This window comes from Neurospora hispaniola (genome assembly GCF_033458365.1).
Source record: "Neurospora hispaniola strain FGSC 10403 chromosome Unknown B0T23scaffold_2, whole genome shotgun sequence".
In the NCBI taxonomy this organism is placed as follows: Eukaryota; Fungi; Ascomycota; class Sordariomycetes; order Sordariales; family Sordariaceae; genus Neurospora; species Neurospora hispaniola.
This window is the reverse complement of record NW_026944407.1, coordinates 1,907,603-1,919,616: the sequence shown is the minus strand read 5'-3', so window position 1 is coordinate 1,919,616 and position 12,014 is coordinate 1,907,603. Positions and strand designations below refer to the sequence as shown.

The 12,014-nt window shown below is 51.5% G+C and overlaps 3 protein-coding genes across 3 annotated transcripts; 2 read left to right on the top strand and 1 right to left on the bottom strand.

The window, feature by feature from the left end:
* Positions 1-1,612: 1,612 nt before the first annotated feature.
* Positions 1,613-4,088, top strand: B0T23DRAFT_76204 (transcriptional regulatory protein pro-1). The gene is made up of 2 exons (XM_062841750.1): positions 1,613-1,901; positions 2,005-4,088. The coding sequence occupies exons 1-2, from the start codon at positions 1,739-1,741 to the stop codon at positions 3,933-3,935; spliced, it is 2,094 nt and encodes a 697-aa protein (XP_062695397.1). The 5' UTR covers positions 1,613-1,738; the 3' UTR covers positions 3,936-4,088.
* Positions 4,089-4,701: 613 nt separating this feature from the next.
* Positions 4,702-5,087, top strand: B0T23DRAFT_373566 (uncharacterized protein). The gene has a single exon (XM_062836804.1). It carries the CDS (start codon positions 4,815-4,817, stop codon positions 5,040-5,042), a length of 228 nt encoding a protein of 75 aa, XP_062695396.1. The 5' UTR covers positions 4,702-4,814; the 3' UTR covers positions 5,043-5,087.
* Positions 5,088-8,639: 3,552 nt separating this feature from the next.
* Positions 8,640-11,950, bottom strand: B0T23DRAFT_332706 (Nop14-like protein). The gene is made up of 3 exons (XM_062835750.1): positions 11,479-11,950; positions 10,970-11,419; positions 8,640-10,909 (listed from the first exon to the last, which is right to left on the bottom strand). Exons 1-3 carry the CDS (start codon positions 11,776-11,778, stop codon positions 8,924-8,926), a joined length of 2,736 nt encoding a protein of 911 aa, XP_062695395.1. The 5' UTR covers positions 11,779-11,950; the 3' UTR covers positions 8,640-8,923.
* Positions 11,951-12,014: the final 64 nt, after the last annotated feature.

Here is a 12,014-nt window from a genome sequence, read left to right as displayed (position 1 = left end):
GAGGCTAGACACAATTGCGCATTGCGGGACAACCACTGCACTGTCCCGTCAGTCAGCCATAATACCACCTTGCCTCGACGAATTCTTGTGCTCGCTTTCTTGGTTGCGGGCATGTCATTCTTCGCTTCCAACTGTCCATCACATCTCTGATAACAAACCCTGTTGGTCTTGACGAGTTCATTCGTCTTTTTGTCCGTCAGTCTCTCAGCTGCCCCTATCCCCAGGCCAAGCGGCGAATCTGTTGGCTCTTCACAGAAAAGTCCGCTTACAACGGATACATGGCAAAACTCGTCGACATGACGGCCTTTGGCTCACAATTGAAAATCCCACCTCAAATCAAAGAAAAAGAAAAACAAAACAAAAAAGGGATTCAGAGTCACAGGTCTGGCGATCAGCGGACCCTTTGCTTTGCCTAGTTTAATATCAGACGGCGGGAGTTGCCAGAGTCAAGCATGTCTGTCTCAATGTTGGCTCCCCAGCATTTTGCCCGAATTTTATCCATGTATCTTGCTGGTACAGTGAGCTTCCTCCTTTCTGCACTCATTCTGATCCCCGTGCCAATGAGCTCCCGGCCAAGTCGTCCTCAAGCACGCATGAGCTGCCGTTTTGGTTGCTCAACAGCTTCTTTACTTTCCCCTGCAGCCATCTTTTTCCGTGAGGGCCTCGGTACCCTGGACGAGATACCTCGTCACTACCTCCCCATGCCCTGCCTCTAGTGTTAATGTTACCCTTGCACGCAGCTAGTTACACGACACTTGCTCTCATCCGTACCCCTTGCCCTTCCTCTCCCCCCCCCCTTGGCCTGAATACCATCAGCGGTGGGGTACTGTTGGGTCGTCCTGCTCCCCTCCCACATCCGAGTGAGACCTTCCGGGCGACCGCCATCACCAATGGGCGAGATTTTTTGGCCTCCCCTGTCCAAAGAGGAAAAGAAGAACCGAGACCTCGTGAGGACAGCAGCAGGCCAGCAGCAGCCCTGTGTGCCTGTGAGATTGTGTGCGTGAGCCTGTGTTGCCATGGACCAGCGTGCTTCCGTAGGTACCACCCATCCACCGTCAAATACCACCGCAGTACAGTAGGGCACCAACTAACGCAGCTAGGGGGTCAAATCGGGTAAAGCAGTTATTTAGCCCGCTTTTCAAAAATAGAACATGAGAGCAATCACGATCGCAGCATGGCTTTGCACCACACGCTGACCCATCGGCCGGCCTGATATAAGAATTTGCCCACTTCTCTCTCGACGTTCCGGTTTGGTCTTCTCATCTGCAGGCCAAGATTGAAGAGAAGGATAGTGAGATCCAGGTGTCGTCCAGTCCAGTCCAGTCAACAAATCTTTTCCCTCTCTCCTTTAATTACACTCAACCTCACGCTACCCAGTCTTACGTCTCTCGAAGTTCACCATCGAACCAACTTCCGACCCCAGTTCACACGCAAGCCGGCCTTGCTCACGATCCAGTCTTTCATTCGACGATACAAGTAATTTAATAATCTGATACAAGAGAGAGTTTTTGGGTATAAGCCCCCTAGCGATTTGCCCCTGGGACCTTCTGGACCGACGAGAGGATAGAGAGGCCCTGGCCATTTCTGCCCATTTTCCTCGGCCTAGCTGAAGTTCACCACCCCTGCTCCCGACCACCCCCTCTCCGCTAGCACCCCCCACCATCCACCCCCCTGGGTCCCGGTGCTGTGCTCCATAACTCCTCCCCAAAGAGGTACTTCCCATACAAGAAGGGTACAAATGTCGACACAGTCCCCCAACCACCACGAAGACATCACGAAGACATCCTCAGTCAACATGACGACCACAACAACAACAACAACCAAGACCAAGGCGGCCGCAAAGGCAGGCACCAATGCCGCGCCCAAGCAAAAGACACAGATGCATCGCCGCTCAAGGACAGGTTTGTTTCCCTTTTTTTTCTTTTCTTCCCCATCACCGTTATCGCATCACTTACACACGTCTTCGACTTCGCTGGGCCGGGAAGCTGACTTGACGATGTTAAGGATGTTACACATGCAGGTTGAGGAGGAAAAAGTGCGATGAGGGTTCTCCCATGTGCACAGCTTGCAAGCATCTTGGGCTATGCTGCGAATACAAGAGGCCAATGTGGTGGAGCAACAATGATGCGCGGAGGAAGCAGAAGGACGAAATCAAGATGATCATCAAGAGGAAGAAGCTTTCGGAGAAGTCGTCGCACACCATCCAGACTTCAATCAACACTCCACCTGGACTCTCGCACTCGCTCCCGACGTCAGCGACCTTTTCAGACCCGCTTGATCGCAACAGGTCTGCTTCCATCGACTCGCATTTTGGCTTCAACTTCAATAGCCCCCAGCACGGCCAGGATTTCGCGGCATTTGCGACACCACAAATACACGTCAATGGCGAGTACATGTTCCCACCCTTCTCTCCCTATGAGATCGATATGAAAACAGAGCGGCAAATCTTCATCAACGATATCCCAACCCTTCGCGAATCGACAGTATCAACCTTTAGCACATATCAGACTCCGCCGCCTCCGGGCACAATTCTCCCGTCATTCCCTCTGGAAGGTGAATGGACCGAGCAGGTGTTCTCGGAGCGGAGGGAGTCGTTGACGGAGGAGACTTTTAATGCGAACTTCTTTGACTTTGCCTGCGATCCGGCCATGGCTTCTTCACAAGTGGCAATTGAGCTGGATGACGGCGATCAGAAGCTCCTCGATCACTTTGTTCAACACGTTCTCCCAACCATTTTCCCAATTCTGGAATCAAACCAGCATGGCTCAATCAGTTCCGAGCTTGTTCTCCCATCACTGGCCAACAACAAGGGTTACCTGCACTGCTGCTTGAGCATTGCGGCGCAACACTTCAAGTCTACGATGGGTATTCAGAACGAGGAGATTGACAATGACATCATGCGTCACCGCTATGCCACCATCACCTGGCTCTGCGAGGCGCTCAATCGCGATGAGAACCACCAGCCAATTCTCGATGCGACCCTTGGCTTGATTTTCTTCCAGTGCATAGTTGGCCGTCCTGAGGACACTCTTCCCGATATCCCCTGGCACCAGCATTTCCAAGCCGTAGTATCGCTCGTGCAAAAGCTGGATCTTGCCGGACTTGTTTCGGATATCACCAAGCCACTGGCACATACACCATTCAATATGACGCTTACGTCTTGGATTGACATTTTGGGCGCCACGATGCTAGGCAGCTCCCCCTTGTTCGCGCACACCTACCGTAACAAACATCTTTCGATCAACAACCACTCGCTCGGCTTGCGCGAACTGATGGGCTGCGAGGATCGCGTCATGTACCTCATTTCGGAGATTGCTTGCCTCGAGTCGCTGAAGAATCAAGGCATGGACGACATTACACTTTGCCAGCACGTCCGTGGCCTTGGCGACGAAATCAGCAACACCGAGGTCAACGAGGGTACGCTCGTCGAGCCTTACAACGCCAACGGGACTCTGAGCCCCAAGCAACTGAGCAAGAACATCACGGCCGCCTTCCGTCTTGCTGCTCGCATCTACCTCTGCAGCCTCGTCCCGGGCTTTTACCCTGCTCAGCCCAGCTGCATGGGTCTCGTCGAGAAGCTCACCGCGGTTCTCCAGCTGATCCCCTCGGGTGTCAACGGGTACGACCGCTCACTCACCTGGGTCTACTTGATCGGTGGATCCGTCAGCGTGCCCGGCTCATCTTTCCGCGACTTTTTCGAGACCCGCGTCGCCCAGCTCGGCGACGTGGCCAACTCGGGCAGCTTCGGCCGCATGACCGTCCTCCTTCGCGAGGTCTGGCTTCAGTATGAGGCGATCCTCGCGGCGGCGGAGGCGGCCGCGGGCACTTCTTCTTTATCTTCTGAGACCCCACAACAACAGCAGCAAGTCAACGCACATTACGTCCGCTGGCGGGAGGTTATGCAGATCAAGGGATGGGATTACTTGCTTATCTAAATGAGAGAAAAAAAGGGAAAAAAAAAAAAACAAAGTCTATTCACTTTCTTCCCCAGGCTGGTTGACTGGCGGGAAGTGAAACCCAACCGATCTGCATGCAATACTTGAAGCTGTTTAGGTGGCTGGAATCGGCCTCCTTTTCAATTCTGTTTTGCATTTTTTTTTTCTTTTGCTTCTACCAATTTTTATACAACCAGAACTCCGAGAGTTCTTTTTAGACGTTGCCGCGAGGCAATTGAGACCCGGGGAGAGGAAAATCGACTTCTACTAAAATGACGACGACACACTACTGGTTAACATCAATGGATGGAGGGAAACGTGAGGAGGCACGGGTTCGTAAAGGGCAATGATTCATTTTCGCTCTCTTGCAATCCTTCTGGACTGGGGTTGCAATTGAGTAGTGAGTGGCATTACGTGGCCTTCCACCCATTTTGGACTGCATTTTCTTCTTTCGTTCCACTCTTAGGAGGGACATATTTTAGGGCGGCATTTGGATTTGCATATCACATGGAGTTTTAAGGGCGGTAGCATACCCATGGCTGACCGGAAAGGGTACCACGGATTTGTGGGCGGGAGGGGGGAAAAACGCATGTAACTGAACTATGAGCCGGGTTTGTCATGGCTGGAAAGGAAGGATTATACCCTGTGAAGGAGGAAAGATGGAAAGAATTTTAACAAATCAATGAATGAAGTTCAAGAGCGACGCTCACTGTTCATCACTCGATGTTTTCCTCGCTTGTGACTTGCTTGTTTACTGCTGCAAAGAAAGAAGAAAAAAAAAAAAAAAAAAGAAGGGAAGATATCGAAGTCGACTGCACATCACCACATGCAAGACAACACAAACAATGCATTGGACACAATGTTTTTGTTCTTGCTCGGATGAGACCTTCTGCTTTTGTTTATCTCGCCCGTGTCCTTCTAAATGCCTTTGTCATTGCGTCCTGCCTGCTGTGCTTTGTTCGCATTTTTTTTTCTCGGTTTGCACAAGAGAGAAGAGAAGCGCGCAAAGAATGCAACATGGTGCTTACATGGATGGTGGTGTCGTTGTTACAAATGACTGATGGTGTGTACCTTGATGGCAGGATGTGTTGCGTTGCGTTTCCTTAGGTGGGGGTAAGTTATTTCTTTCGTCGTAGCCCGAGAACGGTGGGAAGGATTGGATGAAGACCAAGACGGATAGAACTTCCATCGATGAGATAAATGTTCCCAGGCGTAATTTAACAGTTCCCATATCATTCCATCCGGTGAGGGACCTTGCGTGGTTCGTAAGGTTTCAGCCTATATCCAATCCCCAATCCCGACCGACCATTGCCATTTCGAAAATGACAAGTCCAGACGAATGACCACCCATCCCGCCTCAGCCATAAACCACTCACTATCTACCTAGCCATCCAATCACCCCGCCTACCACCTACCTATCCTCACCGGTCAACGCCAATGAGTAAATAAGAACCAAAAGAGAGAGAGGAGGAGAAGGAAAGAAGGAACGAAGCATAGGATCATCTGAGCGCACAGTATCTCTCTACCTTGTGTAGGTACTAACACCAAGGGTTAGGTGGGGTACTTTGGCGTACACCTTCCTACTTGTATCTACTAGACACCGTATACTGCACGCACCCGCATCCCAAACATTCGTGGGGTAAGAAGCACTTCACAAGGAACAAGCTGAGCCCGTGGATGGCATCTCCCACTTTCCTTCCAAACAGCTGTTTCGTTGCAACTTCCTTGTCAGTCTTGGCTGTGCCGTTGAGGTGCAGTCTTCGCATGCTGTAATGCGAAGATTGGAAGGAACGAAGCTCCTAGTTGTCACTTCTTGAGTGTTATTTCGTCTTTGTGCTCTGCTAAAGTGTCGATTTGCCCGAGGTTCTGATTTCAGCGGTGATAATTTGGCTTGGTTTAGGTTGTGATGGCTTCAAGCAATATCTACCAGCAATATTATCACCATGAACAACCTGGATCACAGGTGACACCTGCAGCGAAAACCGGATTGAAGACTACCTCTACATGCCAAAACCGCTCAATATGAAAATCATGAGGGCTGGCAGCATAACAAGCAACATGCATCCTCGTCCGTGTGGACAACAATCACTACCAACCTTTCCAGTCATTACCTCTTATGTTCTTGGACAATCAAGTCAAAAGACCAAGACCCCTGGATTTGCGCCTCCCGCTTTGCCCTCCCGTCAACACGGCACGGCACCACACAGCTAAAGTCTAGTGTACTGCGGTTGCGAGCCAAAGTTTTACCTCCCTGTCAGGTATCTCACACAGACCACCAAAGCCAGAGCTTCGTGGGCACTGTGTGTCCAACGACCTGATCCACGGGTTTAACTTACCCATCTCGCCATAGTAGAGCAGTCAATCCTCACCCCGCTTTTACCCTTCAAGCGAAACGTTCACCAGTCAGCTAAATAACTGACGACCATTCACTGAGCCAGGAAGCACAGGAGCTGGACGGCTGAGCATCTCGCTACCGGATTCTATATGGTATGGTCGATCCCAGCCGCATCCTATACTAGTTCTGCAGATGATGTCTACTTCCAACCGCTTGAGAAGTGACACTTCACAGCCTCAAGGTCACAGACTCGAAGCGGCGAGACAAGGCCGGTGAGGTTCTCAACTGGATTAATAAGAGGTTGCACGCACGGTAGGAGAAGCATGGTGGCGGTCTAATTCGCCCGGCAATCGCCCTACTAGTGGTACGGTTCCCGACTCCCGTTCAGTATCCGCGCCTCACTCTGCCGCTAATAGCTTCGCCGTTGACTGCAAGCCAGAGATTGGTTAAGCTGGTCGATCCCAGCTTGGTTGGATATAGAGGCGCAGCAGCAGCAGCAGCAGCAGCAGCAGTCGTCTATTCGGGTCAACAAGAGAGTTGACAATGTCTAATAGCATGAACGTGAGGCTGGAACGACATGTCATTAACTGTTCAGCTCAACAGGTCGCAGAAGGCATAATCTCCACCTATTTCTGTTCATCTACCTCATTGTGGAAAAATATCGTCGAGTTTTTTTTTTTTTTTCTTTTTTTCTTTTGTTTCTGGCTCAGCCTTGACCACTCGTCGTTTTCGGATCGTGAATGGCTTCCGACTCGTTAGGATCTCATGGCCGCATTGTCTTTGGTCACTCCCGTTTCCATTCAGTCCCCTCCTCCTTTGCCCATCTCGGTCAATGTTGTGGGGGCGATTTTGGTTGATACGCGGAAATGGGCACGTTTAGTATGTTTCGAAACCCACTAGTACACTCACTACGTCAAAACAACACACACAGCCTCAATTTTCCACAGCCCGGCGACCCGCTTTTGAGACCTATTCCCTCGGAAAAGGGAGCCGAGAAGTGAACTCTTCTGGGATTTCTAGAAAAGAATAAATCGTTTTAACAAAGTATCATGTGAGTGACTGCCGAGGAAGAGCCTCAAGAGGAGGCCTCTTTGGTGATCATATCCGCATGCGCCTCTAAGCGCGCGCTTGAAGAGGCTGTGTATGAGAATACGGTTGGACTGTACCAGACATACCTGTCTTCTTGGGGGCCGTATCTGTGAGGGCGCTTAGGCTGGAACGGAGTCGAACTGGCTTTTTTTTTTTTAAAAAAAAAAAATGTGTTATGGGAGTTTTTTTACTCTTTGCGGTTGCTTGTTCTTCATAGAGACTATAAATAGTCTACTATAAACTATATTAAGGAGGGATAATTCATTTCTTTTCGTTACTTCACCTTTTTATTCGAGCTTTGACACATGATCGATGTGAAAGTTAGAGGCAACCAACTGAAACAGCAAGCCGAAATCGTCGGTTCCAAACAGCGGGAACACCGATAGCAATCCATGGCTTCAGAGATGCGATCGATGTCAAGATCGGGATGACACACGTCGCCTTGGCATCTATTTTCCCCGTCTTCGATTAACTGAGAGGTGCGTGTGAGGCTCTTTTGCGGCCGCCGGAAACCTGGAACTGGGGGGACACGGGGACCCTCATAGACAGGACGGGAATCTTGATCTTACTCGGAACCAACCAATGTCCCAGCCACCAACTGGCGCGGAATCTCTTCAGCTTATGATTTTCTTTGCTCTCCCCTCCAGAAGAAAAGGCGCGTGCTAGTGAAAGTGTAGCAAAGGAAAGAGAGAAGAATGAAAGAGTCGTAAAGTGCCCGACTTTCCCGATGAACACAACACCATCGTCTACGGCGCCTACAGTGTCTAGAAACCACAACAAAGAGATGCGAATTGTCTTTGAAAGTCTAGAAAGTTCAGACTGGGCAAAATACATACTGGTCAAGCATCCACCCGGGACCTGAGTACCTTGGAAATACTTTCTCGCCGATTTCACTGGTTCAGGGTTTTCGGGGTCCAGTGATATTGTTAAACGATAACGTGCGGCGGTTGTTAGTTGTTTAGGTCGCTTATTGTTCGTAAGTCGTAACTAACTATGTAGTTAGTCGTTGGGCCAGCGCTGGAGGTACAGTATGGGTGGCACGAGGGGGGGGAAGTGATTGAAGAATGGCTTTGTTTGAATTATAGCCGCAGGACGGACACGCCGACCGAAGGGCAACTCCATTCTGCTCGATTTTCTTGTCTTGCTTCAGTTATTTTTCTTTTTTATATTTTTTTTTATTGATATTTTTCGATTCTTTTCTTCAGATGAGGCTCCGCCGTCAATAGCGATAACCGGAATTTTATGGTTTCGTTGAAGTGCTGAAAGTCCCAGGTAGGGATGCGTGCCATGTTGAAATGGTTGGGTTGGGTAAACATCAAATGTCAACAACATCAGGAGTAGATGATGTACGTACTGAGGGTCGCCAAATAATGAAATGATCTTGAAACTCCTACTACTAGATGATATAATAGGCATGGTATCTCTAACCCATGATCCAAATATTGCACTTGCACTAAACGCTGAGAATGTGTACATGACAGCAACAGCAACGGCACTAACAACGATGCGGCCGACCACAAACCTACTCCGACTGCTACCCCCGAACCTTCTAAGAAGTAACCATTTACCTCTTGTTCTTCTTGAGCCTCGCCGCCTTCTCCCTCGCGTACTCGTTCGCCGCCTGGCCTTCCGATCCCTGAATCTCTGCCACCAAGCGCTTGTACTTCTTCTCGTACGCCTCGTCCTTGGCCTTCTTGACCTTGAGGTTCTCGCGCTGCATGAAGGCCGCGTCCTTGCGGAGCTCCCTGAGCGCGCCCTTGCGCTCCTTCTTGTGTTCGGCCCGCAGCTTGGCCAGCTCGGCGCGCTCGCGGTCTGGGTCGTAGTGCTTGTTGGGGTCGAACGAGTCCTCAAACTTGGGCACGTACGTCTTAATGGCGAGCGGCTTGTGGTGGTGCAGCTCGAGTGGCCTGCGCGAAACCTGGGCGAGCTGGAGGAGGCGGAAGATGCTTGTCGTTGTGTCCTTAAGCTGCTTGACGAGGGCCGCAGGGAGCTGGGCGGCGTTGGACTTGGTTGTCAGGTGTTGGAGCACGCGCTGGGCGGGCTGGAAGGTCTCGTAGAATGCGGGGAGTTTGCACCACGTCTCGGAAGCAGTCCTGAGAACGGAGGTGATGGTGCTGATAATGGCAACCTTCAGAGCGGAGTCGTCGCTGGCGGAGCGAGCGCTCTTGGGCTGCTGGCAGTCACCGCAGTTGAGCTTCCTGACGGTCACCTTGCTGGCACCCTTGACACGGATGCCAGCAGCGGGCTCGTGGACGGGGAACAGACCCAGCTTCTCCTTGGGCTTCTCAGCAGCGAGCGAGCAGAGAGTGTTGAGGCAGAAGTTGACAAATTCTGGTACGTAACGCTTGGAGAAGGATTGGTACTGAAGGGCGAGGATCGAAAGGTAAGCACCAATTGAGTAGTCGGCCAGTGTCTGGGGAATTTTCTGTCCCAAATAACGGGTAATGGAAAGCATCGCAGGGGTAACCACCTGATGGAAGTGATCAGAAGTAGGGTAGGTTGTGCCAATAGCTGTCAAAAGCATAAGGTCACCAACATTCAGGGCTAGGGGCCGATCCTCCTTGATCTCCTCAAGCCGTGACCTGTAAGCCTTGGATATCTCGATCGGGAAGGTCTTTGCGAGTGAGTGGACATGGCGGATCAAGTTCTCAATGGTGGGGAACCAGGTGGGCTCGAAGTTGTCGCCAAGGTAAGCGATATGCTCGATGAGAGCTTGGGCGAAGTTTCCAAGGCGCTCCTTGTTCTTTGCGTCCAGCTTGGGGTGGTAAAGAGCTCTGATCCTCTGGACGGCCACTGGAAGTTTGGTCACGGGAAGGCTGCCCAAGATCTCCAGTAGCTGCTCGTGACTCTCGGGACATGTAAAGGTATAAGGTATGCCGTCCTCGTCGCCGCCTTTTGACTGAGCTTGAAGTTTTGTGGCCACCTCCTTCGACTCGCCGTCCTCACCACCATTAACAAGCTCGTCCTCATCAGGATCATAGGCATCCTCGTCGTCGCTCCCATCCATGTCCGACATGTCGTCCTCGTCCATATCCAACTCGGAGCCGCTTGCGATAAGGTCGTCTTCGAGCAAGAAATCGTCTTCGTCGTCCAGACCCATCTCGGTGGCGGTCATTCGTAGCTTGATACCCTTGCCGAGGCCGAATTCGTCCTCGTCGGCCTCGTCTTGTACCTCTTGGTCGTCTCCCTTCTTCCTGCCCTTCTTCTGCTCCTCCTCCTCCTCCTCGTCATCCGAGACGATCTCGCCCCGCATGCGCCTGAGTCGCTTTTCCTCCATCTCCTTGAGACGCTTAACTCCTTCCTCCGCCCTCTCCTCGTCGGTCTTTGTCCTGTCGGTAACCTCGGCCCTGGCTTCACGCGCTGCCTGCTTGAGACGCATGTTGTATTCCTTCTCAAGTTGGTCCATGTCGATTCCTGCCATGATGGCGGGGCCCTTGGGGTCCTTCGTTTCCTTCGGTCTCATCTGGAAGAGTAGGGACTGCAATTCTGGGAGTTCCTTGTCAAGTTCCACTCTTAGATCGTCGTCCTCCTCCTTGGCTGCTTGTCGTTCCTGTAGCAATTGTTATTAGCGGATGAGTGGAAGTAGCCGGCTTAGCGGTGTGTCCCTTACGTATTTGAAGGCCTTTGACTTGGCGATAACCTCCTCCATAACTTCCTTCTTTGTCTTCTTCCTCTCCGGTTGTCCATCCTCTCCTTCACCTCCCGCGGCCTCTTCCTCAGCGCGCAGGCGCTTGAGGAACTTCTTTCTGGCTGAACGTTCATCGTCGGATTCCATATCGGAAACGTCCTCGTCAAAATCATCACGACCCGCCTCAATGTCGGCGTCGTCGTCAAAGAGAGTCTTGCCGGCGTGTGTAAGGGTAACCTGTTCTTGCTCGTCGTCGGAACCCTCCAAATCGAAGACGGTGTTCTTCTTGTGGCTCTTCATCTGCTCGCGCGCGAAACGTTCCATCATCTTGTCCTCCAGGGTCATGTTGGGATCGTCCTCGCCGAAACGCCTATCGACAATGCCGCCGACCTTGTTGCGCCGTTGCATCTCGACCAGAAGAGTTTCCCGTCGCTGTTTTTGGCACAGTTAGCATCAAATCCAGTAGGTCGATCGGTGTGGGATCGACAAACTCTCTGCTCAGCGGTGGCCTTCGCAAGGCCGGGGCGGCCCTGAATGCCCTTGGCGAGTTTATCATTTTGGGGCTTGTTGGTGGTGACCTCGAACTTGGGTCCTCTGGCGTTGGTCTTGAACTGGAAGGGGTTAAACTGCTCTCTGATGCTGGCAAGAGCTTCGTGGCGCTGGAGTCGCTTGTCGGTGGAAGCCTTCGCGTCCTGGGCGTTTTGGCGCTTTTGCTTCTTGGATCTCTGGGGACCGATGATGCCTTGGTCCTTGAGGGAGGCCTTCAGCCTCTTGAGCTGAGACCCGGCCATGTTTGTTGAGATGTCTCTACTGTCCACTTGACAGGGGAGTATTCAGAAAGAAAGAGGGAGGGAGGGCGTCGCGAAGTGGGTTCGATCGCGAGACCAGCAATCAATAGGTTTGTCTTTGGCGGTTGGTTCCATCTCAGAAATTTTGGTGATGAAGGGTGCTTATCTTATCGTCATGCTCCACCTAGAATTCTTGGCAGTTACCTACCTACATGTAGTAATGTCCACAGGGGCAGCAG